Here is a 24,704-nt window from a genome sequence, read left to right as displayed (position 1 = left end):
AACTATAGTGGATGGACAGACAAACAAACCGACAGTGTTAACTATAGGGCACCTGTATGGACCTGATTAAGAAAAACCATGTCATTCAGGGCTCCATACAAATGTAGGTCATAGAACACATTATATGAAGTCATAATTAATTGCCTTTACATGGCTCAAAGACGGCTCAGACCAAAGTTGGGCAAAAACCTATCACTAATTTGAAACAGAAGAAGGAAATTTGCCCATTAGATTTGAAGAAAATTAAAATCTAAATAGTGTACAGAGGATAATTGGGCTGCAATATGCCATAAAAATAGATGAGACTGGACAAATGTTTTCGTTCATTCTAAAAAAAATCTTCATAATCAGCACTTGTCATTAATGCCAGAGAAAATAATAAATTATATCTGAAATCAGCATGTCATGTGTTTGATATATAGTATTCAGTAAAAGAACACATGAACAATAGTGCATCAAACACAGTCATTAGTACATGTATAGTGACACTTTGACAAGGACGAATGGAAACTTTTCCTTTAATCCATGCTAATTCTGTTTAATGCTGAAGGTGACTATAACCTGACAAAAAAGTCTGATATTTCCTCAACTAAAAAAGATATTTGTGCATGAGTAAACATTCTTTGTATACATGGCATTTTATGGTTTATGTATAGAAATCTAGAGTATTTTGATTGAGTAACAATAATACATGTAATTTAATATATTTAGTAGAAAGAGACAGGCAGACTAACATCCTTAAAAATAATAATAATAATAATCAAATATATTTGTAGGAAAGAGCCAGGCCTTCAAAAACATTTAAGAAAACCAGACTGTTGTTTTCAATAAGTATGATAGGTTGTATAGGAAAAGGAGTTACCTCCCTTGCAAAGTTGTTGGTTTGGTTTCGTTTTTTATCAGGCCTTATGTTGTAATATTTAGACATTAATGCTCACATTACATACAAATTGATGTTATAGAAGTGTATTTTATTAGTATTTGAGTTTTTTTTTTTGTGTGTGTATTTGAGTGTATTTGAGTATATTTGAGTGTATTTGAGTAAAAAGTCAAGCCCCGCACCCACTTGGTGAATATTGGATGTGCCGGAGGCAGTAACGTCATAGGTTGTCTCCCTTGGCACTCACTCTTCTGTGTATATTACAAAATACGCTTTGTCGTGTTTTGAGGTATTGTAAAAAGGTAAGCAGAACACGTTGTTGTCTGTTGTGTAGATTTGTTTATACCTTTGCAACATGATAACTTTTTATCAGGGTGCTGATTGGTCGTATTATAGCCCGACAGGGGAATTAAACGTGTTATATCAATAATCACCGCGAGTTTGTACCGGTGTTCGTTTCGTACCGCAGACGTACTGTTTTTTTTCCAGTACAGACCTACTTTTGATGACCACACTAAAATAACACCAGTTCGATGGCACTTGGATTACTTGTCTGGGACTACTCTTACATTGTAAGAGGTTAACGTTCAACACGACGAGCGCCGTGTCGCAGATCCACCAATTTAATCAGGCGGGCCAAGACCTCTTGTGTAATATTACAAGAGTCATGATCAAGAGTACTGCAGTACATAATCTTAAGTGTTACGATGATGATATCACCTTTAAAGCTGCAAGTTGTGGTGTAGTAAGATCGTCAGAAAATTCGGACTAAAGAGTACGGTGATCATCTCAGCAAAATGTTTGACTAATCAATGAATTTTGTTTTTGTTAAACTTACACCATGAAAAATTCTATAAATAAATACATACGGTATAAAACTTTTGTATTTTCAGAAGTTTACTGATATAAGCATCAACTTTTAACGTTTATCTAGGGCTATGTCAGACGCTGAGGAAGACAGTAGCCCCTATGAGCAGGGTGAACTGGCCCCCAGCCCTGACTACAGAGAACAGGACGATGACCCTGATAGTCAGCTTTCGCTATCTCCACAATCAAGGGAAGCTATAGATGATGATGAAGACGAAGATGAAGATGTTGTACACACAAGCAAAGACAAGTAGGTTAAATTTTATAAGTCCTGTGTTATATTATGAGGATCAACATAAACAGGGCTCCGATGATCATAAAATGATTTCATTGTGTCGCCATCATTCTAAAAACATGTCCTGATTTAATTTCAAAATCACTAATCTAATGGGATTCTTGTTGTTATGAATACAAATTAGTTTTCTCCGGTTTTTTTCATTCTTCCATTCTGATCTTATCAGCCTAGATGTTGCTGAGGTTTTGAATAGTCTCAATTATCAGATTGCAAAGTGGCTCAAAAAATCCCATTATAAATGAACACACTTATAATTTGTTTGTTTGTTGGGTTTATCACCCTGTGAACACTGAACAGCCAGGGTTATTTTGAGACAGCCGGGTCTCCTTGCAGTAGTTGGTGCCTACCTCACTGAATAATATACAGAAGGCCTGTTGCATGCCATCCAGAACAATAAGGGTAAAGTGTCTTGCCAAGGGACACAATCATGACAGCACAGACCAGTCCGTTTCTCTGCTTTCCCAGAAACACAGAAGTAAACCAACACAGTTAGTTAGAGAGCATTAAACCATACACCTCAGATCTTCTCCTGACGTTATATGTAGCCAGTGTTCCAACCAACTAAGCTATCGCAGCCCCTTTACTGTATATAGACACATCTTAAAGAGTAGCTAGTACTGAAGCCAGGTTGACTGTATGTTTTGCTTTCATCTACAGTTGGTAACCATACAGGGCTTTTTCTCAGGGCTGGCAGGTAATGGGGCCACATTCCCAATTGAAATTATAACAGATTCAAGCCAAATTCTCAAAATTTGCAGTTTACTCCTGAAAAAAATCTTTCCCAATTCACTTGTTATTCCCAGAATGAGGCAAACAGGCCTCATCCCGAACCAGTGAGAAAAAGCCCTGCATAGTGTTTGAGGGCACAGCCTACACCTGTACAAATCTGACATTTCAAAATTGGTTCTTGAGAGAACTTTTTTCACATGGATGATGGAGAATTTTCTCTGCTGGTATTAAAAGTACATGTAGAAACAATTTGGTCTAACAACGCGTACAATCACACTTTAGATGCAATTGGTGCATTTTCATGGTCAATAATATTGTTATGGAACTCTTAAGAACGACATATAAAATTTTAGAATTTCCAGATATTATAGATATATCTTGTCCAGAATATTTTTCACAACACTGAGTCTGACCAGTAGAAACATTTTGTTAATTTAGAATTGATGATGAGGATGGCCTAGACATCAAACCACCCCAGGTACAGGCCGGGCGAAAGGAGCGGAAACACAAACATAAAGACGATCGTCGCCGTGACAAGGAAAGACACGCTCAGTCACGAGAAAAGAGTGATAGGCAGCCAAGAGAGAAAGATAGTGAGTGATTGTTTTTATTCCTGGTCTGTGTCGTTTTTTTTTTTCAATTTGCGATTTATTTGTACCTATTCCGTTAAGGGTAATAGGACTGATTATTTCTCTCTCGTACAACTACATACCTACATCAAGAAAAATTGCATGAGTACAGTGCAATCTTTAATTTTAGAATGTACAAGTAGCTAACTAAATCTTACCTAGTTATTTTTTTGTATTTATATATTTTCATTTTTGCTTACTTTATTGTGTCATTTGAGCAAGGGATACCTGCCAAGTTTCGCATGTATATATTTGACAGTGTTACATATATAATGTCCTTATGACAATTTTTGTTTTTTTTTTTTTTTTTGACATTATTTATTTTACAAAAATTGTGAAACAAGTTAATACCAACATATATTAATCCCTCATGATGTCTAAGATTGAAGCATTCAAGGGGTCAAACTGCAGAAGGAAAAGTGGAGTATCTGGAGAAAACCTGCTTGGTCAGGCAGGTGACCCCATACCTTTTCATATCCGGTCAGGGAATCGAACCCCGGCCACCTAGGTGAAAGGCAAGTGTGTTACCACTGTGTCACTGTGCCTATCACCTAAACAACCAGTGTTCAATATGTACCTGATCAGACATGAAAGGGTATGGAGGGTCAGTCATCCTGCATGGCCATGTGGATTTTCTCAGGACACTTTGTTCTCCTCCCTCCCACAACAACACACCAAATACACTTCCATCAGGGCCTAGAGTGATAAGTATAAGCTGTATAAAAAATAAAGGCGGTGGTGTTTTTTTTTGTTTTTTTTTTTCAAGAAGAAATTCTTTGGAGGCAGTTTCTCCTTTCAAATGATCATGAACTGACCATTAAAAATATCAAGCTTCGAGGAAATCAACATCTGGATTTTCTGATAAGTCATTGTTGTTTTGATACTACCAAAGAACATCATGAAAACAATTTATGGTTGTTACAGGATCCTCACGTAGTGCCCATGGTTACAATCGTGAGCCACAGAGATCCAGAAAACAGGATATGAGAGAACGGGAGGTCAGGGATACAAGAGATACTTATCGCGAATCTAAAGAGAAGGAACGAGAGCGTCGAGTCAAGGAGGAAGAGAAGAGGCAAAAATCTCGTATAGAGAGGTGAGTGTTTTCAGTTTCAACCTTTTTCTGTCTGGAATCAATTTCATGCGTAGGGGAATGACTATATATAGTTCCTTTTATGCACTATTCTGGTTTAAATGTTCTCAATGCAGTTGAAAAAGAGACAGTCTGATTGGTCAATAATTCATGACCTTTGTTCATTATTAAATATGAAAGGTCATCATGAGGATTCACACAGGTCACCATTACATTTCTTTGCAACACAACGCAAAAATGCAATGGAATAAAATGTTCAAGTTTTAACTATATTGTATCTGAATTTGTATTAAAAGGTGATAAAAATCTTGTATTTCTTTTGCACAATCTTTTGAGATCGCAGGTAGTACATACTGCCCCAGAGGTTTGTCGTAACCTGTTTGTATCATTTAATCCATTTGAATTAGTGACACAAGTTCAGAGTAGTATGTAATTAAAGCTGTTTTAAAATCTGGAAAATTATACAGTTTATTGAATTATTGGGCCATTGCACCATCTGATCTAGATTTCTTTTACAATTCTTTTGACCTAGATTGCCAAAAGTGGGCTATATTGCTATAATATCCGCTATCCTGGTGAGTTATACAGGCCAGCTGCACCTCTTGTATCATTGCAGCATTTGTATTTAATCTTTCAGAGAAAGGCTGGAAAGATTAGAGAGAGAGAAGGAAAGAGACAGAATAAGAGAAACAAGGGAGCGTAAAGAATTAGAAAGACGAAAACGCAGAGAGGAGGAGGAACGAGAAAAAGCAAGAGCAGAAGGTATGTATCTAATGTCTGAGGAAATTTTCGTTGAAATCTAGAATGCTATACCTGTACATTTGAAAATGTATATCTCTTAAGTCATTGCTAAATGTTCTGTATATTTTTACACAAGTAAAATTTTTCAAATTTTTGGCAAGATATGTCACATTTCATACATACGCTCTGTACAATTACAAAGATACTATAAACATTCTTTACATTCACACACTTTCATGCTTGAACATATACATAATTATAAATAAACAATAAAAACCCGCAGTATTCATGTATGAAAACAAAAACAAGACACATCAGAGGGCAAATGGTCATTTCTCAGTGTAATGAAGTAGTTTTGAAATGTTTTTTTGTAGCTCTATACAGACGTGAAAGGGAGAAGGGTAAAAAAGCATTAAAACAGTCAAGGGTACGGAGTCGAAGTCGAGAACGACAATTTACCAGTGATCCACACAGAGATAAAAAATCTCGTCATCGTATGAAGTCACCAGAGCCAGGTAGGTTTGAATTGTGACATTTAGACTTGAATTAATGATTTTAATGAAATAGAAATGTACTATTGAATTGTAAGAACATGTATGTAGTACACTGTAGTACTTTCTATATGTATTGGGGAATGTCACATCAAAGTAGTTTAGATATCGATATAAGGAAAACATTTCCCACGTGTAATGCATTACCTGTCAAACTTGAACTACATGCAGATCTTCCTTACCACAAGTGCTTGCTTGGGATTGTTTTTCAGGTCCGAAAGTCAAATGTCAAGGTCACTGTTACTAAAAATAGAAATTTGCTTCCGTGTGATAACTCAAGGTTCCCTTTGACCAATCAAACTCAAACTTCATGTAGTTTTTCCTTACCACAAGTGTTTGCATGAAATGTTTTTTTAACTGGTCCAAATGTCAAAGGTCAAGGGTACTGTTACTATAAATAGAAAATCTGTTTCCATACAATAACTCTTGTAATCACCTTTCTGCGCAGGTGACACATCCACTTAAGTGGAATTCTTTTTTTCTGCCTATTCACAGGCTATTGTGGTACATGCATGAAATTGACAATATTTCTTTGAAAATTGACTTTGAATCAATGCATGATTTTGTACTATAAAATTCCCAGTTAAGAAATGAAAGTACTGTGATTTATATTTAGAACGGTCAAGGCCCCGTGGGCCACACACACCTGAGGAGGAATATCCACATGAGGTGGAGGATATGGATGAGGAGGAGGATGAAGAGGAGGAAGAGGACCATGTCGCATCCTCCCACGAGGGGCTTGCTGAAGGCAGTGACGCCCACAGTGGCGACTCGGACGTATCTGTTGAGGAGGAGGACAGCGAGTCTGATTCTGATTCAGGTATAGATGTTTGAATGTTTTTAGCTTTGACATGTGATGGTGGAATAAAATAATTGCCAAAGTCATGGTTAATTATGTTACACAATTATCTTTTTAATTTATAAATGATGAATGTTGAAAATGTAAGTAAATCACTTTATTAGTGAAAGTCTGATCTCTTCTTTATATCAAAACCTGGGTGTGTGTACACTTTAAATAGGCAGGTAGGCAGAGACTGATGAGTCTTATCGTTTCATTAAATTTTGTCAAATTAGTTTAACCAGAAATTATTTTATCAGGGTTTTAAATTTGTTAAATTACTTTTTGAACAACTGGGCAAAGATGATTTTCAATAGTTTTTTTTTTTTTTTCAATTTTTTTAAGGAAAATAAAAATTCTGATGTAACTCAATTTAACCCTCTTGATTTAACTGGATATTAATGAACTTTCCTTCAGGAAGCGGCAGTAACTCCAACATTGGTAGCGAGGACAGCCACCCAAAACACAGTGACATGGAAGATGACTTGCATCATCAGGATCCAATGAAAGGTGGGAGAGTGATGTCCCTTGAATCCTAATACAACTGGGGCTTGTTCGTTTGTACAGACAAACTGATTTGTCTATTTTTAGCCCACCATCATCAGATGGTGGGCTATTCAAATCGCCCTGCGTCCGTGGTCCGTCCGTCCGTCCGTAAACAATTCTTGTTATCGCTATTTCTCAGAAAGTACAGAAGGGATCTTTCTCAAATTTCATATGTATGTTCCCCTTGGTGCCTAGTTATGCATATTGCATTTTGAGACCTATCGGAAAACAACATGGCCGACAGGCAGCCATCTTGGATTTTGACAATTGAAGTTTGTTATCGGTATTTCTTAGAAAGCACTGAAGGGATCTTTCTGAAATTTCATATGTAGGTTCCCCTCGGTGTCTAGTTATGCATATTACATTTTGAGACAAATCGGAAAACAACATGCCCGACAGGCAGCCATCTTGGATTTTGACAATTGAAGTTTGTTATCGCTATTTCTCAGAAACTGATGAAGGGATCTTTCTCAAATTTCATATGTAGGCTCCCCTCTGTGCCTAGTTATGCATATTGCATTTTGAGACCAATCGGAAAACAACATGGCCGACAGGCAGCCATCTTGGATTTTGACAATTGAAGTTTGTTATCGCTATTTCTCAGAAAATAATGAAGGGATCTTTCTCAACTTTTCATATATAGGTTCCCCTTGGTGCCTAGTTATGCATATTGCATTTTGAGACCAATCGGAAAACAACATGGCCGACAGGCAGCCATCTTGGATTTTGACAATTGAAGTTTGTTATCGCTATTTCTCAGAAACTGATGAAGGGATCTTTCTGAAATTTCATATGTAGGTTCCCCCTGGTGCCTAGTTATGCATATTGCATTTTGAGACCAATCGGAAAACAACATGGCCGACAGGCAGCCATCTTGGATTTTGACAATTGAAGTTTGTTATCGCTATTTCTCAGAAAATAATGAAGGGATCTTTCTCAACTTTTCATATATAGGTTCCCCTTGGTGCCTAGTTATGCATATTGCGTTTTGAGACCAATCGGAAAACAACATGGCCGACAGGCAGCCATCTTGGATTTTGACAATTGAAGTTTGTTATCGCTATTTCTCAGAAAATAATGAAGGGATCTTTCTCAACTTTTCATATATAGGTTCCCCTTGGTGCCTAGTTATGCATATTGCATTTTGAGACCAATCGGAAAACAACATGGCCGACAGGCAGCCATCTTGGATTTTGACAATTGAAGTTTGTTATCGCTATTTCTCAGAAAATAATGAAGGGATCTTTCTCAACTTTTCATATATAGGTTCCCCTTGGTGCCTAGTTATGCATATTGCATTTTGAGACCAATCGGAAAACAACATGGCCGACAGGCAGCCATCTTGGATTTTGACAATTGATGTTTGTTATCGCTATTTCTCAGAAAATAATGAAGGGATCTTTCTGAAATTTCATATGTAGGTTCCCCTCGGTGCCTAGTTATGCATATTGCATTTTGAGACTAATCGGAAAACAACATGGCCGACAGGCAGCCATCTTGGATTTTGACAATTGAAGTTTGTTATCGCTATTTTACAGAAGGTACTGAAGGGATCTTTCTCAAATTTCATATGTACGTTCCCGTTGGTCCCTGGTGTTGCATTTTGGGACCAATCCGAAAACAACATGGCTGACAGACAGACATTATCGCTAAATCTTAAATTTTATATATAGGTTCCCCTTGTTTGAAAAGTACTAGAGGGCTGTTTCTGAATTTACACAGATTAGTAAGACTTAGAGGAAGGGAAAAGTAGAGAAAAGATCAATCTGACATGGAACCTATAAAGATCATTCAATGGTGGGCGCCAAGATCCCTCTGGGATCTCTTGTTAAATGTAATATTTCAGGAATATATCTTGATGGACCTGCAGGTATAAATGTAGGCCTTCAAAGTCTTTGTCAAAGCTCATCTGAAAAAATCAAAAAATCAGCAGGTTCGTGCTTATTTTATAAACGACGACTCTGATCCAATCGCTTGGACCACGATAAACGAAAACTGTCCTGTTGATATTGCAATAACTGTAACTGAACACCCAGGGTGCTTTCGCATAAAAGGTTCAAGCAGTCAGAGCCAGATTAGTGAAAATGGATGAAAACTCTTAGGTGAGAACAAAAATTAAATGTTGTGAGGATGGGATTAACTGATGAGAGGATTAACTACTGACTTGATAACAGAAATTGGTCAAGGCATTTAGATTGTGACATATTGATAATCTCTGTTTATTCCCTTTGAATCTGTTGTAGATAATCTAAGGTCAATATTTGATGACGATGAAGAAGACGAAGAGTCGGACCCCGAGAGCGTTGCATCCTCCGCACACGTGTCGGAACAGCACCAGGATGAACGAATGTACCTACAAGACACGCCCCCACAGTCTCCCGTGGAGCTGGCACCGGACCTCCCGCCATACCTCCCCGCAATCCAGGGCTGTCGTAATGTTGAAGAGTTCCACTGTCTTAATCGCATTGAAGAAGGAACTTATGGTGTTGTGTATAGAGCAAGGGACAAAAAGACAGGTATTGAAATTGTTATCCACAACGTTGTCTAGATTTGAAATTTGTCTGACGAGTATAGTTTATCTACATTTGTCTATAAATCTTATCCCTAGGAAAACTGAAGAAACTCATCTTGCTACCTCCTTTCTTGTTATTGTGGTTAAAACAACCAAATGCCGCACAGGAAACCATACTGACAATGCTTATGTTTACACTGGTATGTTAATGGCAGAGGCGGTCTTCAGCATAGTGGGTGTGTCTCAATTGGAGGTCACGGCTTTATGCACTTGTGACGACACAAGTCAATCAGCCTCATTCCCACCCCAAAAATATGCATATTCAGAGCCGTGGTTTAATAGACACTGATCTTGTTTACCAGTCACGAGGAAATCGGGAGAGACATAATATCACGATTTAAACATGATTTTGCATCGGATCAGCACAAAATATTGGGTTTTTTTTTTATGAAATTGTGTCCCATATTTGTGTTTAAAAAACTGTATAGATTTAACTTGTTTACAAAAGTTAAATTTTCTTTATGAATATGATGCAAAAGTATATGGTGAATCTAGTTTTAAAGTGTAACCCTTTAATATGGAATGGATGAAATTATTTTTTATTTTTTATATTTCACAATAAATTTATTGCAGCAATACAAAATAAAATAATAAAATCTGATTCTATCATAGATGTAGCAGAGTAAACACAGCTTTTTTTTTTTTTTTTTTTTTTATGTGTGGGAGTTGAAAAGCAGGTTTAAGTATTGCCAAATCCCCTTTAGAAATTGTGATTATTTATTTCCAATTTCAAGAAAAAAAAGTTTTATTAAGTTATAAAAGATTTCCATATAGATAAAAAAAGTCTTGGTTGTTGACTTAAATGCAGATAATAGAAACAGGTTGCTAAAAATTATTCAAAGATAGAATAAGTGAAGAAAATACTGTAGTTAGTATTTTGTTGTAGATATATATTACTGTAGATTTATAGTGATTTATTGACTTTATGTTGCAGATGAAATTGTGGCATTGAAGCGACTAAAGATGGAAAAAGAGAAAGAGGGCTTTCCTATCACTAGTCTAAGGGAGATCAACACTCTACTAAAGGCTCAACACATGAATATTGTTACTGTCAGGGTAAGGAGATATGACATCAAGAATATCTATTTAAGGATTGAATCTTGATTTGGTCAATTTCATGGGGTCATGGATTGAGTTGCTCTTGAGACAAATTTAATGAACTGCGCATGTTGAATTTGTCTCAAGAGCAACTGCATTCATGACCCCATGAAAGCGACCAAATCAAGAGTCATTCTTTATATTTCAATTGTTTTTTTTTTCAAATAAAAAAGTCGGTCTAGATATTAATGTCTCGAAGTTTGTGCAAGTCCAAATACGGAAAAGCCCAAGGAGTTGCAGATTGTGCATGTCTAGTCGGTCGAGTAAAATAGTCCGCAATATTAGGGATTAAAAACAGCATTATTTTGTCAAAATAGAAGAATTTAGCATATCTGGTCTTTCATAAAATACAAGAATACATTATCAATTTGATAATTTTAATAATTATTCCATGTTTATAACAACAATGTAGAAAAAGTGAAATCGTTCCGCGGAAGGATTTTAACCATGTATTCATACGCACTGATCAGTTAATCTGATCAAATTCATGAGCAAATGAAACAGATTAAGTTTGGTAGTTTCATTGAGTCCAACTTGAGTAGAAATTGAAGTATTTTTGTATAAATTTATCCTGCGATAAGCCCATGGTGTAAATATGTAAAGTTTGAACACTTAAGTAGTATCAATACAGGGGGGTGGAGACGCAATGTCCCAGAAGGTAGAGAGTTGTAGCAATCCAGACCAATCTGCCGTGGGTACATATGTATACACGAATATGTACCCACGAGGTCTTGCCAAAAAACCAGGTAATTAATATATGTGTAAAAACGTTGAGAGCCCAACACGGAGATTCATTCAATGGTCTGATTTATTGGAGAGTGTTGTTGACATGTTTCGTCTGTAGGGTAGCTGTCATCAACAACATTTAGTAGTTTGTATGCTTAACGGAGTAAAATGCTAAACAATTTTTGCACTACTTATTTTATTTCTGAAAATATATTATCATTCTTCTATAAGCCCAGGGACTGCATGTGTATTAAATAAACTTTGAACTCAAAGAATTTATGCTTTTTTGAATGCAATGAAATAGTATGTGTTTCCACACTGCAAGAAACATGGATGGGGTTAATTCCAGACACTGGCTTACTGATAGATAAATATAGAATGGAGTCACAGAGAATTCAGATGCAGAATTTCTTATAATTTAAAATATATGTATTTTTTAATGTGATATTTTGTATTTGTAGGAGATTGTAGTCGGCAGCAATATTGACAAAATATATTTAGTCATGGACTATGTGGAACATGATCTGAAAAGTCTGATGGAGACAATGAAGCAGCCATTCCTTGTTGGTGAGTTGAGTCTAATACAAGATGTTATTGATTTTCTTGGCAAACATGATACCAATTTTTTGCCTCCTTTAGAAAATGCGAGATCAGCATATAGTGTTGCCCCCATGTCCCGTCCTGGCATGTCCGATCCCGATATAATGTAAACACTTAATTAGCAACTTCATCCTTTGCCAGATTTTGGTCAAACTTTAAACAAAAGTCAAGTATGAGTATAATTCAGATATTTTAGGGTTTTAGGGTTCCAAGGTCAAGGCCAAGGTCACACTTGCTATATCCATAAAAAAACGTTGACTGATTCAATTCAAACAATTCTTTCATGGATTCAGGTCACATGGCAGCAAGGGCATTTATGTCTTACAGACATTTTCTATTCTCAGAAATATATAAATATATGTTCTATAAGACCCTACTTTGATATACAGATAAATATTGAAACCTTTCAAGTCAGGACAGAGATTTTGGATGTTTTCGTGGACTTTTTGCTTTGGAAAAACAGGAATTTTTCAGTCCCTGCCTATTCCAGTAAAAAAGATATCGTACAGGACTCCAGAAAAAAAATAAGAAATTCTATGTGTGGTGGGTGCCGGAGAAAATGTGTCTGATCATACATGATACTATTAAATCACATATTTGTATTTCCTTGGTTGGTGGTTCCTGTTTGGCAAATCTGGAGTTCCCCATTTGGGTAGATATTTTACTGGACTAAGTTGATTTTAATGTGAGAATTTCAAAAAACTTTCCTCAAAAGAATTTGAAACTCTGTGCTATACTTCCCTGAGCAGATTTTGAAAAAAAAATTATTTGAAATTTTATACAACATACCATAAGCAATCAACAGATGATTTTTTTCTGAATTGTTTTAAGTGTTTGAAGTCCATTTTAGAGACAAGTCCTATAATTGTGTTATAGTTACAGACACTGACATTTTAGGCTATCGTTAGATATCCTGATGTACTTTCTCTATACCAGGTGAGGTGAAGACACTGTTGAAGCAGCTCCTTTGTGGGGTAGATCATCTCCATGACAACTGGATCATACACCGGGATCTCAAGACATCTAATCTTCTTCTCAGTCACAAAGGCATACTCAAGGTACTGTAACTTACTTAAATTTCACCAATGCTTATAGCAATTTTGTTTATCCTTCGCTTTAATGTCTGTCTGTCCGTTCGTCTGTCATGCTTCATTCTGTGCAAAAAATGGTAACAGATTTTCCAAGTTTGATTGCTACTTTTGCTGAATTTATTTCACAGAGTTATGGCCCCTTCATTAAGTTAAAATGTCGTTTTATGCCATTTCTGTGCATTTACTGCAACAACACAAACTCACTTGCACATCATGCTTTTACCATCTGTAGTCATCGTCAGAAACATCATAGTCATCAGCATCATCATCAGCATCATCATGTCATCATTATCATTGCAGCCTTATATTAATCACTATCATTATCTAGCACAGCCTACACAGCCTCCATCATCATGTTAACAAAAGGCAGAATACAAATCATCTTTATAAATTCTCTCATTCTGCGTCTTTGCCCAAGTGATAACTTATTATTATTAGCTGGGGGTGGTAGGGCACATAAATTTCTTTAACATATCTCAGTATGCTTGTTACCCATATCTTATCCTCATCTTTGCCTTAACTCAGTGATATTGCTCTAGTGACTTCAGATCTTAAAAGATTTTCAACACCTATTTTAGAGATCGTGTTATGTAGATAACCCTGATCTATGTCCCTTGTTCCTAATCTGGCTATCTTGTTTACCACAGATATATTTTATGGCCTCCTCTGCCTCGTTTGGTCTCACTAATTAGGAGCAGAAGCAAGACAATGGTGTTTTCTGTCTTTAAAAATTGTGTTTTTCTCAAGTTCTCGGGCAGTGTCAGTATAAATAAAAATGTCGACCCTGAAATGTAAACAAAATCATTTTCTAACTCAAGATCAATACATTTAGATATAAACAAACTACATATTTATTCAGAAGAATAAGACTTGGTCCCAGGCCCATGAAACTGTCTTAAATCTCTCAAGTTTTGCCTTATTTCTTCACGGATAAGATCATGAAAGAGACCTCTACAGTCATATGTGATTGGTTAAGCAAAAACTTATAAATTGTGTCCATGCCCTCTGGAAGTATAAGTGTCTGCTGCTTCATCGCAATACCCACACTACAAATCTAGGTCAGAGTAGTATGGCAACAAAGTTTGATGATGAGTAAAATTATAAAGGTTACAATGAAGATTAGGAAAATATGCTGTTTGAAATATTTTGATCAAATTTTAGGGTGAAAAACATTTTGGTGGATTTTAAGTATTCTGCAAGAATCACTTGAGAAATCAAACTAATAACTTGAACTTTTGCATTCATCTTCATTAAACGATGTACTTTACCATATAAAATATTAAATGATATGTTTAGGCTGATTACTGGTATTAAAAAGCTATTTTCAGAATGTCTTGATTGTTTTGAGGTTTAGTCATTTAAATAAGTTGAAGAGAGGATATTGAGACATTATTTCACAGACTATTTTGTTTCCTGAGATCGCCGTCCTTAAATGAGATCGTCTCCCTTTATACATCCAATAATGAACTGGTTAGCTGCTAATTGTTAAGACTGACTTTAGGAATCGTGCATAAATATGAATTGATCGCTGAATTGCTTGGCCCTGAAAAATAAATTTATGCAAATGGTGGGTTTGAACCAATCAAAAAATCATTTGAGCAATTAGAGATAAGATTTTAGGTACAAGACTGTATAAGTTAAAGTTTGTTTTCTTTCTTCTTTTACAGATCGGTGACTTTGGTCTTGCCCGGGAATATGGATCACCTCTTAAACAATACACACCTATAGTTGTCACATTATGGTACAGAGCGCCCGAACTTTTACTAGGGTGTAAGGTAAGTATTGTACAATTATGTATAATAATACAAGGCATTTTTTACCGTTTCACACTAGATTTTGACTATGACTAGATAGTTGATCAGTTAAGGTTGATTTGTATGCAAATACACATTTTAAAATACTCATAAACAAAATCTATGAGCATAGTCTTCGCCAAGTAAGAAAAATTTATGATTCTGTAAGAAAATATAAAGAATCAGCCATCTTTCTGTGTCAAACCTCTTATATAAGCTTCTTTCTTCAATGTCCACATTTTTAGGTCATCTGACCCAAAGGGTCAGGATGACCTATAGTCATCGTGCTTCGTCCGTCGTCGTCCGCCGTGCGCCGTGCGCCGTGCGCCGTCCGTAAACTTTTTCTTTCAAAACGCTACTCCTCCTTAACGCTTGGGTGGATTACTTCCAAATTTGGTTTGAAGCATCATTGGGGGAGGGCAATCATATTTTATATAAATGAGGCTGGTCTGACCCCTGGGGCCAGAAGGGCGGGGCCCCAAAAAGGGAACTTAGGTGAATATTGCTATAAAATCCTACTCCTCCTTTACCCTTGGGTGGATTACAACTAAATTTGGTGTGAAACATCATTAGGGGAGGGCGGTCATATTTTATATAAATGAAGTTGGTGTGACCCTTGGGGCCTGAGGGACGGGGCCCCAAAAGGGGAACTTTGATGAAATTTTGCTATAAAATCCTACTCCTCCTTAACCCTTTAGTGGATTTCAACCAGATATGTTGTGAAACATCATTTGGGGAGGGCGGTCATATTTTATATAAATGAGGCTGGTGTGACCACTAGGGCCTGAGGGGCGGGGCCCCAAATGGGGAACTTTGATGAAATTTTGCTATAAAATCCTACTCCTCCTTAACCCTATAGTGGATTTCAACCAGATATGTTGTGAAACATCATTTGGGGAGGGCGGTCATATTTTATATAAATGAGGCTAGTGTGACCCCTGGGGCCTGAGGGGTGGGGCCCCAAATGGGGAACTTTGATGAAATTTTGCTATAAAATCCTGCTCCTCCTTAACCCTTTAGTAGATTTCAACCAGATATGTTGTGAAACATCATTGGGGGAGGGTGGTCATATTTTATATAAATGAGGCTGGTGTGAGCCCTGGGGCCAGAGTGACGGGCCCAAAAAAGGGAACTTTGATGAAATTTTGCTATAAAATCCTACTCGTCCTTAACCCTTTGGTGGATTTCAACCAGATATTGTGTGAAACATCATTGGTGGAGGGTGGTCATATTTTATATAAATGAGGCTGGTGTGGCCCCTGGGGCCAGAGGGGCAGGGCCCCAAAAGGGGAACTTGGATGAAATTTTGCTATAAAATCCTACTCCTCCTAACACCCATAGTGAATTATTACCAAATTTGGTGTGAAACATCATTGGAGGAGGACAATCATATTTTATATAAATGAGGCTGGTTTGACCCCTAGGGCCAGAGGGGCGGGGCCCCAAAAGGGGAACTTTGGTGAATTTTTGCTATAAATCCTACTTCTCTCTAACCCTTGGGTGGATTAATACGAAATATGGTGTGAAACATCCTTTGGGAAGGGTGGTCATATTTTATATAAACGAGGCTAGTGTGACCCCTGGGGCCTGAGGGGCAGGGCCCCAAAAGGGGAACTTTGGTGAATATTTGCTGTTAAATCCTAATCCTCCCTAACCTTTTGGTGGATTACAACCAAATTTGATGTGAAACATAAGGTGACGGCAATCATATTTTTTAATGAGACAGGTTTGACCCCTGGGGAAAAAAAGATGGGGCAAAAGGAGTGCTTAGGTTAAACATTTCTTAAAAATGCAATTCCTCCTTAATGCCTGAATTGATTACAACCATATTTAGTATGAAACATCATTGGGGAAAGGCAATCCTAATTGATATAAATGAGTCTTGTCTGACCCATTGGGACAGAGGGGCATGCCCCAAAAATGGGAACTTGGCTAAAATTTTGCTTTATGATGCTGCTCTTCCTGGACAAGCTAAATGGATAAAAACCAAATTTGATCTAAAACATAACTGGCTGCGATAAATAATTTATGGTAATAATGCTGGATTGGGGTGTGTGTCCCTGCTGTAAGTGTAAGTGTTTGTCAGATGACCGTTAAGGCCCATGGGCCTCTTGTTAGGTCATCTGACCCGAAGGGTCAGGATGACCTATAGTCATCATGTTTCGTCCGTCGTCGTGCGCCGTCCGCCGTGCGTAAACTTTTCACATTTCAAACTTCTTCTCAAGTTCCACCAGTGGGATTGAGCTGAAACTTGCCTGAAATGATGCTTGGATGGTCCTGACCAAGTGTTGTTATTTTTCGGGTCAGTCTGAAATCCAAGATGGCCGCCATGACCGCCATTTTGAAAACACATTTGAAACTTCTTCTCAAGTTCTACTGGTGAGATTGAGCTGAAACTTGCCTGAAATGATCCTGATTTGATCCCAACCAAGTGTTGTTATTTTTCAGGTCGGTCCGAAATCCAAGATGGCCACCATAACCACCATCTTCAAAAACATATTTTAAACTTCTTCTCAAGTTCCACCAGTGCTGTTGGGCTGAAACTTGCCTGAAATGTTCCTGAGTTGATCCCGACCATGTGTTGTTATTTTTCGGGTCGGTCCGAAATCCAAGATGGCCTCCATAGCCGCCATCTTGAAAAACACATTTTAAACTTCTTCTCAAGTTCCACCTAGTGCTATTGAGCTGAAACTTGCCTGAAATTATCCTGATATGTTTGCGACCAAGTGTTGTTATTTTTCGGGTCGGTCCGAAATCCAAGATGGCCGCCATAGCCGCCATCTTGAAAAACACATTTTAAACTTCTTCTCAACTTCCACCAGTGCTGTTGGGCTGAAACTTGCCAGAAATGATCCTGAGATGATCCCGACCAAGTGTTGTTATTTTCGGGCCGATCCAAAATCCAAGATGGCCGCCATCCTGAAAAACACTTTTTAAACTTCTTCTCAAGTACCACCAGTGCTATTGAGCTGAAACTTGCCTGAAATGATCCTTATTTGATCCCAACCAAGTGTTGTTATTTTTCAGGTCGGTCCGAAATCCAAGATGGCCACCATAACCACCATCTTCAAAAACACATTTTAAACTTCTTCTCAAGTTCCACCAGTGCTATTGGGCTGAAACTTGCCTGAAATGTTCCTGAGATGATCCCGACCAAGTGTTGTTATTTTTCAGATTGGTCTGAAATCCAAGATGGCCGCCATATCCGCTATCTTAAAAAACACATTTTAAACTTCTTCTCCAGTCCACTGGTGCCATTGAGCTGGAAATTGGTCTCGTAAAAACTTTGACATGGCAGCAATGGTGGCCATTTTGTAACATGATTGCGCAATCATGGTTTTCCTGAACAACACCTATTTTAAACTTCTTCTCAAATTCCACCAGTGGGATTCAGCTCTTACTTACCAGAAATTATCCTTAGATGGTCCAGACCAAGTGTTATTATTTATTGGGTCAGTCAGAAATGCAAGATGGCCACCATGGCCAACAGTGCCACTATATACTTGCTACAGAGAATGCATACTACAATTATATAAGGGTTTTAATTTAGAGTCAGATGACCGTTAAGGCCCCTGGGCCTCTTGTTAGCAGTAACGTACTTGATGTATAACTACCATCCTATATATAGCGATCATTGTTGTGGCAGTATAATGAGAGTTAAGGTCTATTCCAGTAAAATTTTATGCCATCTGCAGAACTCCAGAAATAAAGAAATTCATGCTGGGTTCAGCCATAGAAATGTGTTCTGACTTGCCGAGATTATTACCAAGTTGTGGCAGTATATCAAGGGATTACTCTATTTTACAGGAAGATGCCACAGTGATAGACACGTGATCAGTGGGTTGTATATTTGCCAAGATAATTACCAAGTTGTGGCAGTATAACAAGGGTTTACTCTATTTTACAGGAATATGCCACAGCAATAGACATGTGGTCAGTCGGTTGTATATTTGCCGAGTTCCTGATGATGAAAGCGCTTTGGCCAGGGAAGTCCGAGATCGATGAATTAAACAGAATATTTAAGGTAACGAGTTCCTTATTGATATCTAGCATGAATTTTAACGTCTTTTTTGTACCATACATATACTTTCCTACCCTTATATACAGTAGTCAAAATGAATTGAGCTGCATCATACAGCTTTTTTGTCCTTCTAGGACTTGACAGTGATGCTTACGGGCCTAAGGTTTTGTTACGTAGGAACTGACTGAGGAAACTCAGGATAGCTAGAAAGAAGTGTCAAATTCTGGATGGGGAAATCCAATAGCCAAATAATTCAGTAAATTTCGTAATTTTCCAAATTGGATTTCAAAAGAATTTCAATCACACTTGTATATTCTGCATTCTGCATTTATTCAAATGAAATAAAATGAGGCATGCAAGTAATTAGAGGTCTACAATGAAATTTCTGCTGTGTAGAAAGATGTCATGGCAGATCTGCTAGGGGTGGTATCTCAGATGTTATAATAATATGACATTGTCTTCATTTCCACACAGGACCTGGGAACTCCTAACGAGAAAATCTGGCCAGGTGTCGGCGAGTTACCAGGAATGAAGAAATGTACGTTCACAGATTATCCTTACAACACCATACGACAGAAGTTTGGTTCCTATTTCACAGATGTGGGATTTGACCTACTTAACAGGTAGGTACAGTTTTATAATTATCGATGTGGAAAAATATACTGTAAACGCTGAAATTTACGCGAGGGGGAAATTTACGCTAATTATTTTGACTCCTTTTGGTCGCGAAAATTCCCCCCAGGCATATTATTTTCATTTCAATTTGCGTAATCTTGAACTACAAGCGAAAGTGGATAGATCGCGAAATTTCCCCCGCGCGTATAGTTTACATATTGAAATCACGAAATTAACCCCCACTAAATTAATCACCTTTACAGTATACCTTATTTACAATGATGTATTACATTAGCCAAGAGAGCCTACACATACACTTGACTTAAATGGGCTTATTGTCAGACAATGAAATCACACTTGGTAGCATTTTCACAGAACTGTAATAGACATAGATAGGCTTATTATCAGAGGTGGACTAATTGCTGGATAAATATGATGTACAGTATTTATTCTGTAATTTGTCGGAAAAGACCAACACAAAGAAAAAGTTTGACTTATTGCAGGAGAATGAAATTACACTCTTCTTAACTGTAAATGTATTGTACATGATACAGTAGGTGGAATACATCTGAATATATATAATGAAATTTTACTTTCTGTGATTTTGTGGGTTAGAGTTCACAAATTCAAATGTCCAATCAATATATTGTTAAAGATTTGCCACAAAGGTATTTTCATAATTGTTCAATATAAGTTAAGATATTGGTACTGCATGGGTGAAAGTCATTGAAAATAAGACTGATTAGATATATGTGGTTCAATCCATACCCAGGAAGGTTGTGCTTCTCAGGAAGCTGAGATCACAAACCCTCATAATGGTGAGGTAGCCACCAGCTACTACAAGAAGACTAAAATCTTGACATCGGCTGTTCACATGGTAATTGATAAAGTAATAATCCCAGCATACAAACAAATAATAAAGACCACAAAACTGGAATCATGCACAGTACCGCAAACCTACTTATATTCGTGGCAACTTATTTTTGCGTTTTCATGCCTAACAACTTTTTTCTATGGTTTAATTTCGCAATTTACAGTCATAAAACATTGATTGTATCTGTAAAACTATTTTAAAAAAATTGATTTTTGCACATTTTAATCACCTGTTAAATATGCAAAAATTAATCGCAATCAAAAATAATTTAGTTTACAGTATTTCTTTCCAAGTTGTATCTCAGTTTAGTCTTGATTTCTCACATTCCAGATTCTTAACGTATAATCCTGAGAAACGGATCACAGCTGAGGAAGCCATTAACCACGCTTACTTCAAAGAGTCCCCACTTCCTGTAGACCCCTCTATGTTCCCTACGTGGCCTGCCAAGAGTGAACAGCCGCGCAAACATCAGAACTCTCCGAAACCTCCATCAGGTGGCAACGCATACAATAAACTTATGGTAAGTATAAACCTCCCTCAGGCGGCAACGCGTACAATAAACTTATGGTAAATATATACCTCCATCGGGCACAACGCGTACAATAAACTTATGGTAAATATATACCTCCATCGGGTGGCAACGCGTACAATAAACTTATGGTAAGTATAAACCTCCATCGGGTGGCAACGCATACAATAAACTTATGGTAAATATATACCTCCATCGGGCACAACGCATACAATAAACTTATGGTAAGTATAAACCTCCATCGGGTGGCAACGCATACAATAAACTTATGGTAAATATATACCTCCATCGGGGGCAACACGTACAATACACTTATGGTAAGTATAAACCTCCATCTGGGGGCAACGCGTACAATACACTTATGGTAAGTAAAAAACTGTCCTCAGCTATACGGCGAAACACAAGATGAGTTTAGGATGTACTTTTAATGTCACCCTTTTGATCAACCACGCGGGTACAGACCAGATTGCGATGTTCTTGGGCTCGGTAATGTAACATTGGAGAAAAGGGTCCTGATGCTGCAGGAGGCCATTCATATTAGTTATATATCTTACAAATTCTAAATTCGTGATAAATCAACATGTAACTGGACTATGGTGCATCTCAAAAGGTTTAGAGCATCTACCTAGAGTTTGGAAGTTATAGGTTCGAGTCAAAGTCAGGTCCTTGAATTCTTTTCTCCGATTACATTTTGAGTCCAATGATATATAAAAAATGGAACTCCTTGAATAAACTTTGTTGTGTGTTATGCTTATTCTGTGACTTAAGATTTGCTTTCAGCTCCACTTCTCTCAGTTTGTGGCCATTTATATTTCAATCCTTTCATGGGACAATGGCTGTTCCAGTCATTTCCTAGGACCATGGATAATTTCAATAATTTGCTGGTATGTATTCCTATCATTTCAGGCTGATGAAGATGTTGAGAAAGTGATTGCATCCAGAGGATTCCACCTGACCAATGCAGCTAAAGGAGCGTCTGCTGTGGGGATGGGCTTCAGTCTAAAATTCTAGAGACGAGACTGAAAATACTTCATCTCTTACAGATCTAGTGAATTTCTGGAGACGAAAAACGAACTTAAGTCTGAAATTCTAGAGATAAGACCGAAAATACTTCATCTCTTACAGATCTAGTGAACTTCAGTCTGAAATTCTAGAGATGAGACCGAAATACTTCATCTCTTACAGATCTAGTGAACTTCAGTCTGAAATTCTAGAGATGAAACCGAACTTCAGTCTGAAATTTTTGAGAGGATACTGGAAATACTTTATCTCTTAAAGATCTAGTGAACTTAAGTCTGAAATTCTAGAGATGAGACCGAAAATACTTCATAAAAAAAACCCCGATATGACCAGGAATTTTTCATCTGTTAAAACTCTAGCAAACAGACTGAATGTCTCCAGCAGAGACTGGAAATATTGTATCTCTTAAAAATTCCTGTGAACAAATTGAAAATAGGTCTATCTGATAGCTGAACCAAAATTTGACTTAAGATACTAGAACTATTCTGACTTAGAAATTCTTGATTTAGAACATTAATATACTAACGAAAGATCTTAAACATTGATTGTGTGCAAGGATAATTCTTGCTGAACAAATAAGGATATCTGCCTTGTAACACTAAAGAGTGATCTCATAATGTTGTCCTGTTGGAGATTAGACACTGATCCTGAATTTTTTCACTCAGTGGAAAAGTTTATTTCAGAGTGAATTAATTCAGAAACAGAAATCTTACAATCAGGTTGAGATTTTGGTTTCTGACCTACAATGTGTGATAGATTCTGTTATTATGGTACATGAGGCTTGGAGATCTGGAACATCTGATGTTGGAATTTTCTATCTTCTCAGATTTCAATGCCACCTTAACATGACAATATTCTAGCATATAAAGGACGCATAACCCACAAGGGAGATAATTTAGTCTTGGTGATGAATTTCTAAATATTAAACAATACAGTTTTTTTTATGTACATTTGACATTTAAGTTCTATTTCCTTCTAGATTGATTTGTTTCTGGATATACATTGAAATAGATTTCGTTTTAGACTTCATCTGAAATAAATCTATTACATGTACATGAAATACAGGCATTAAACTTCCATTTTGAAGAGGAATCTGAATTCATTACCAGAAAGAAAACCTATCTATGGAACTGGTCTGTGCATTTAGTCATATGTTCATTTAAAACATCTCATCCAAGATAGTTCTGAGAAAATCTTACTGATCATCAGAACAAGAAAACATAATTTTTGTGAGAATGTTGGGTAAGAGTATCAAATAGAATGGAAGATATCATTATTCATGCACAGTTTATATGCATCAGTTATCTCCCTTGTATTTAGATTTTGGAACAAAACCCATAAACTTCTGATTATTTTTTATAGAAATGTGGGATAATGTTTGAAAAACAATAAAGTTAGTTACTTAGCTTCAACATTCACAATTTTGTATTGAAATTTAGAAAAACTCTCCTTATCTTTATGTTGAAAATTATTTTAGGAAAATTCCTGGCCTCATTAAGTTGACAGTGCAAGGTGTCCTTGGGTAAAATTATCATTATCTAAGATTAATTCCTTACTGACATGTTGTTAGAGAAAAAAAAACAAATCTGAGAATTTTATAACTACAGAAAAAAATTCCATTAATTAATGAGGAATTATTCAGTGACATTTTTGTCAATGGTTGCTGTACAGCTATGAAAGAAAGTTATATTGAAGCGTTTCTCCTTATGTTGTCCTTATATTGAAGAATGTGGAATTTCTTATTATTTATTATTATAAGGAGAATACAAATGAAAGGAAAAAAAATGAATATTTTTGGATAGTAGAAAGATAAAATAGTAGGTGTGGCTGGTCTACACAAAGTGAAGTATATTAACATTTATTTCAACATAATGACATTGAAGAATTACTTGAATTTAAAATAGATTTCTTTCTTCACAATCATTGTACAAAGGAGAGGAAATGAAGACAGAGAGTTACTAATGAATCATTTGTATTGTATGTCTGGTTTGAAAGTGAGTGGTGAGAAAAGTTTTCATGTTAAATGCCAATCATGTTTTTTATTACGAAAATAAAACATGGTAACAAAGACATATATTTTGTGTATGTTTTCTTTATTTAAACACACATCACACATTGGGGTACCCAATCCTTTCAATTTTCCCCCGTTGTTCCTGGTTTATTTTGCAAGGAGCTTTTATAATGTCCTTATAATGTTGTTAAGGTCTTTTTCCAAAAAAATAAACATAGATAAGTAAATTAAATTTAGATCACTTTTATGAAGGACAAATGAACTGGTGCATTTAAGATTTGTTTTACTGTTTTGAATCTTATTAAGATTGACAGCATTTTAAAGTCGACTCTGTGCAACATGTGAGCAGTTTCATCAATACCTTATATTTTTCCATACTGGAAAGCATTTTGGAATTTAAGTAAAGTTTCTTAACGAAGGTCTTTTCCTAAAATCAAATATTGCTTAAATTTTAAGTAAAGAAAGATACGACTTCGTAAACATACACACAATCACGTCGTGTCACAAAAATGCATAAATCGACATGATTGTATCTAATAAACCCAAGCAAGCGAAAAAAATGATGAAAGCGTCTTAAAAATGATC

The 24,704-nt window shown here is 36.6% G+C and overlaps 1 protein-coding gene across 2 annotated transcripts; it reads left to right on the top strand.

Moving 5' to 3' along the window:
- The first annotated feature begins 1,122 nt into the window (after positions 1-1,122).
- On the top strand, positions 1,123-24,181 carry LOC117345088 (cyclin-dependent kinase 11B-like). 2 transcript variants are annotated; one of them, XR_004536346.1, is made up of 18 exons: positions 1,123-1,182; positions 1,815-1,997; positions 3,210-3,364; positions 4,325-4,496; positions 5,131-5,255; positions 5,609-5,749; positions 6,402-6,605; positions 7,041-7,133; positions 9,413-9,685; positions 10,676-10,797; positions 12,027-12,132; positions 13,102-13,223; positions 14,924-15,031; positions 18,957-19,073; positions 19,545-19,693; positions 20,890-21,079; positions 21,995-22,213; positions 22,274-24,181. XR_004536346.1 is itself a non-coding variant. In XM_033908035.1 (17 exons), the coding sequence occupies exons 2-17, from the start codon at positions 1,819-1,821 to the stop codon at positions 22,097-22,099; spliced, it is 2,361 nt and encodes a 786-aa protein (XP_033763926.1). In that variant the 5' UTR covers positions 1,123-1,182; positions 1,815-1,818; the 3' UTR covers positions 22,100-24,181. The 2 variants fall into 2 exon arrangements, 1 of the variants encoding a protein (XP_033763926.1); XM_033908035.1 differs by having other exon boundaries at positions 21,995-24,181.
- The last annotated feature ends 523 nt before the right edge of the window (positions 24,182-24,704 follow it).

The sequence above is a fragment of the Pecten maximus genome, chromosome 16 (assembly GCF_902652985.1).
Source record: "Pecten maximus chromosome 16, xPecMax1.1, whole genome shotgun sequence".
Taxonomy (NCBI): domain Eukaryota; kingdom Metazoa; phylum Mollusca; class Bivalvia; order Pectinida; family Pectinidae; genus Pecten; species Pecten maximus.
This window is presented reverse-complemented; position numbering and strand designations above follow the sequence as displayed.

Coding starts and splice junctions, on each gene's coding strand:
- LOC117345088 (XM_033908035.1), top strand. CDS start 1,819: ATGTCAGACGCTGAGGAAGACAGTAGCCCCTATGAGCAGGGTGAACTG. Junction 1,998..3,209: donor GTACACACAAGCAAAGACAA/GTAGGTTAAATT, acceptor TTGTTAATTTAG/AATTGATGATGAGGATGGCC. Junction 5,256..5,608: donor AGAAAAAGCAAGAGCAGAAG/GTATGTATCTAA, acceptor GTTTTTTTGTAG/CTCTATACAGACGTGAAAGG.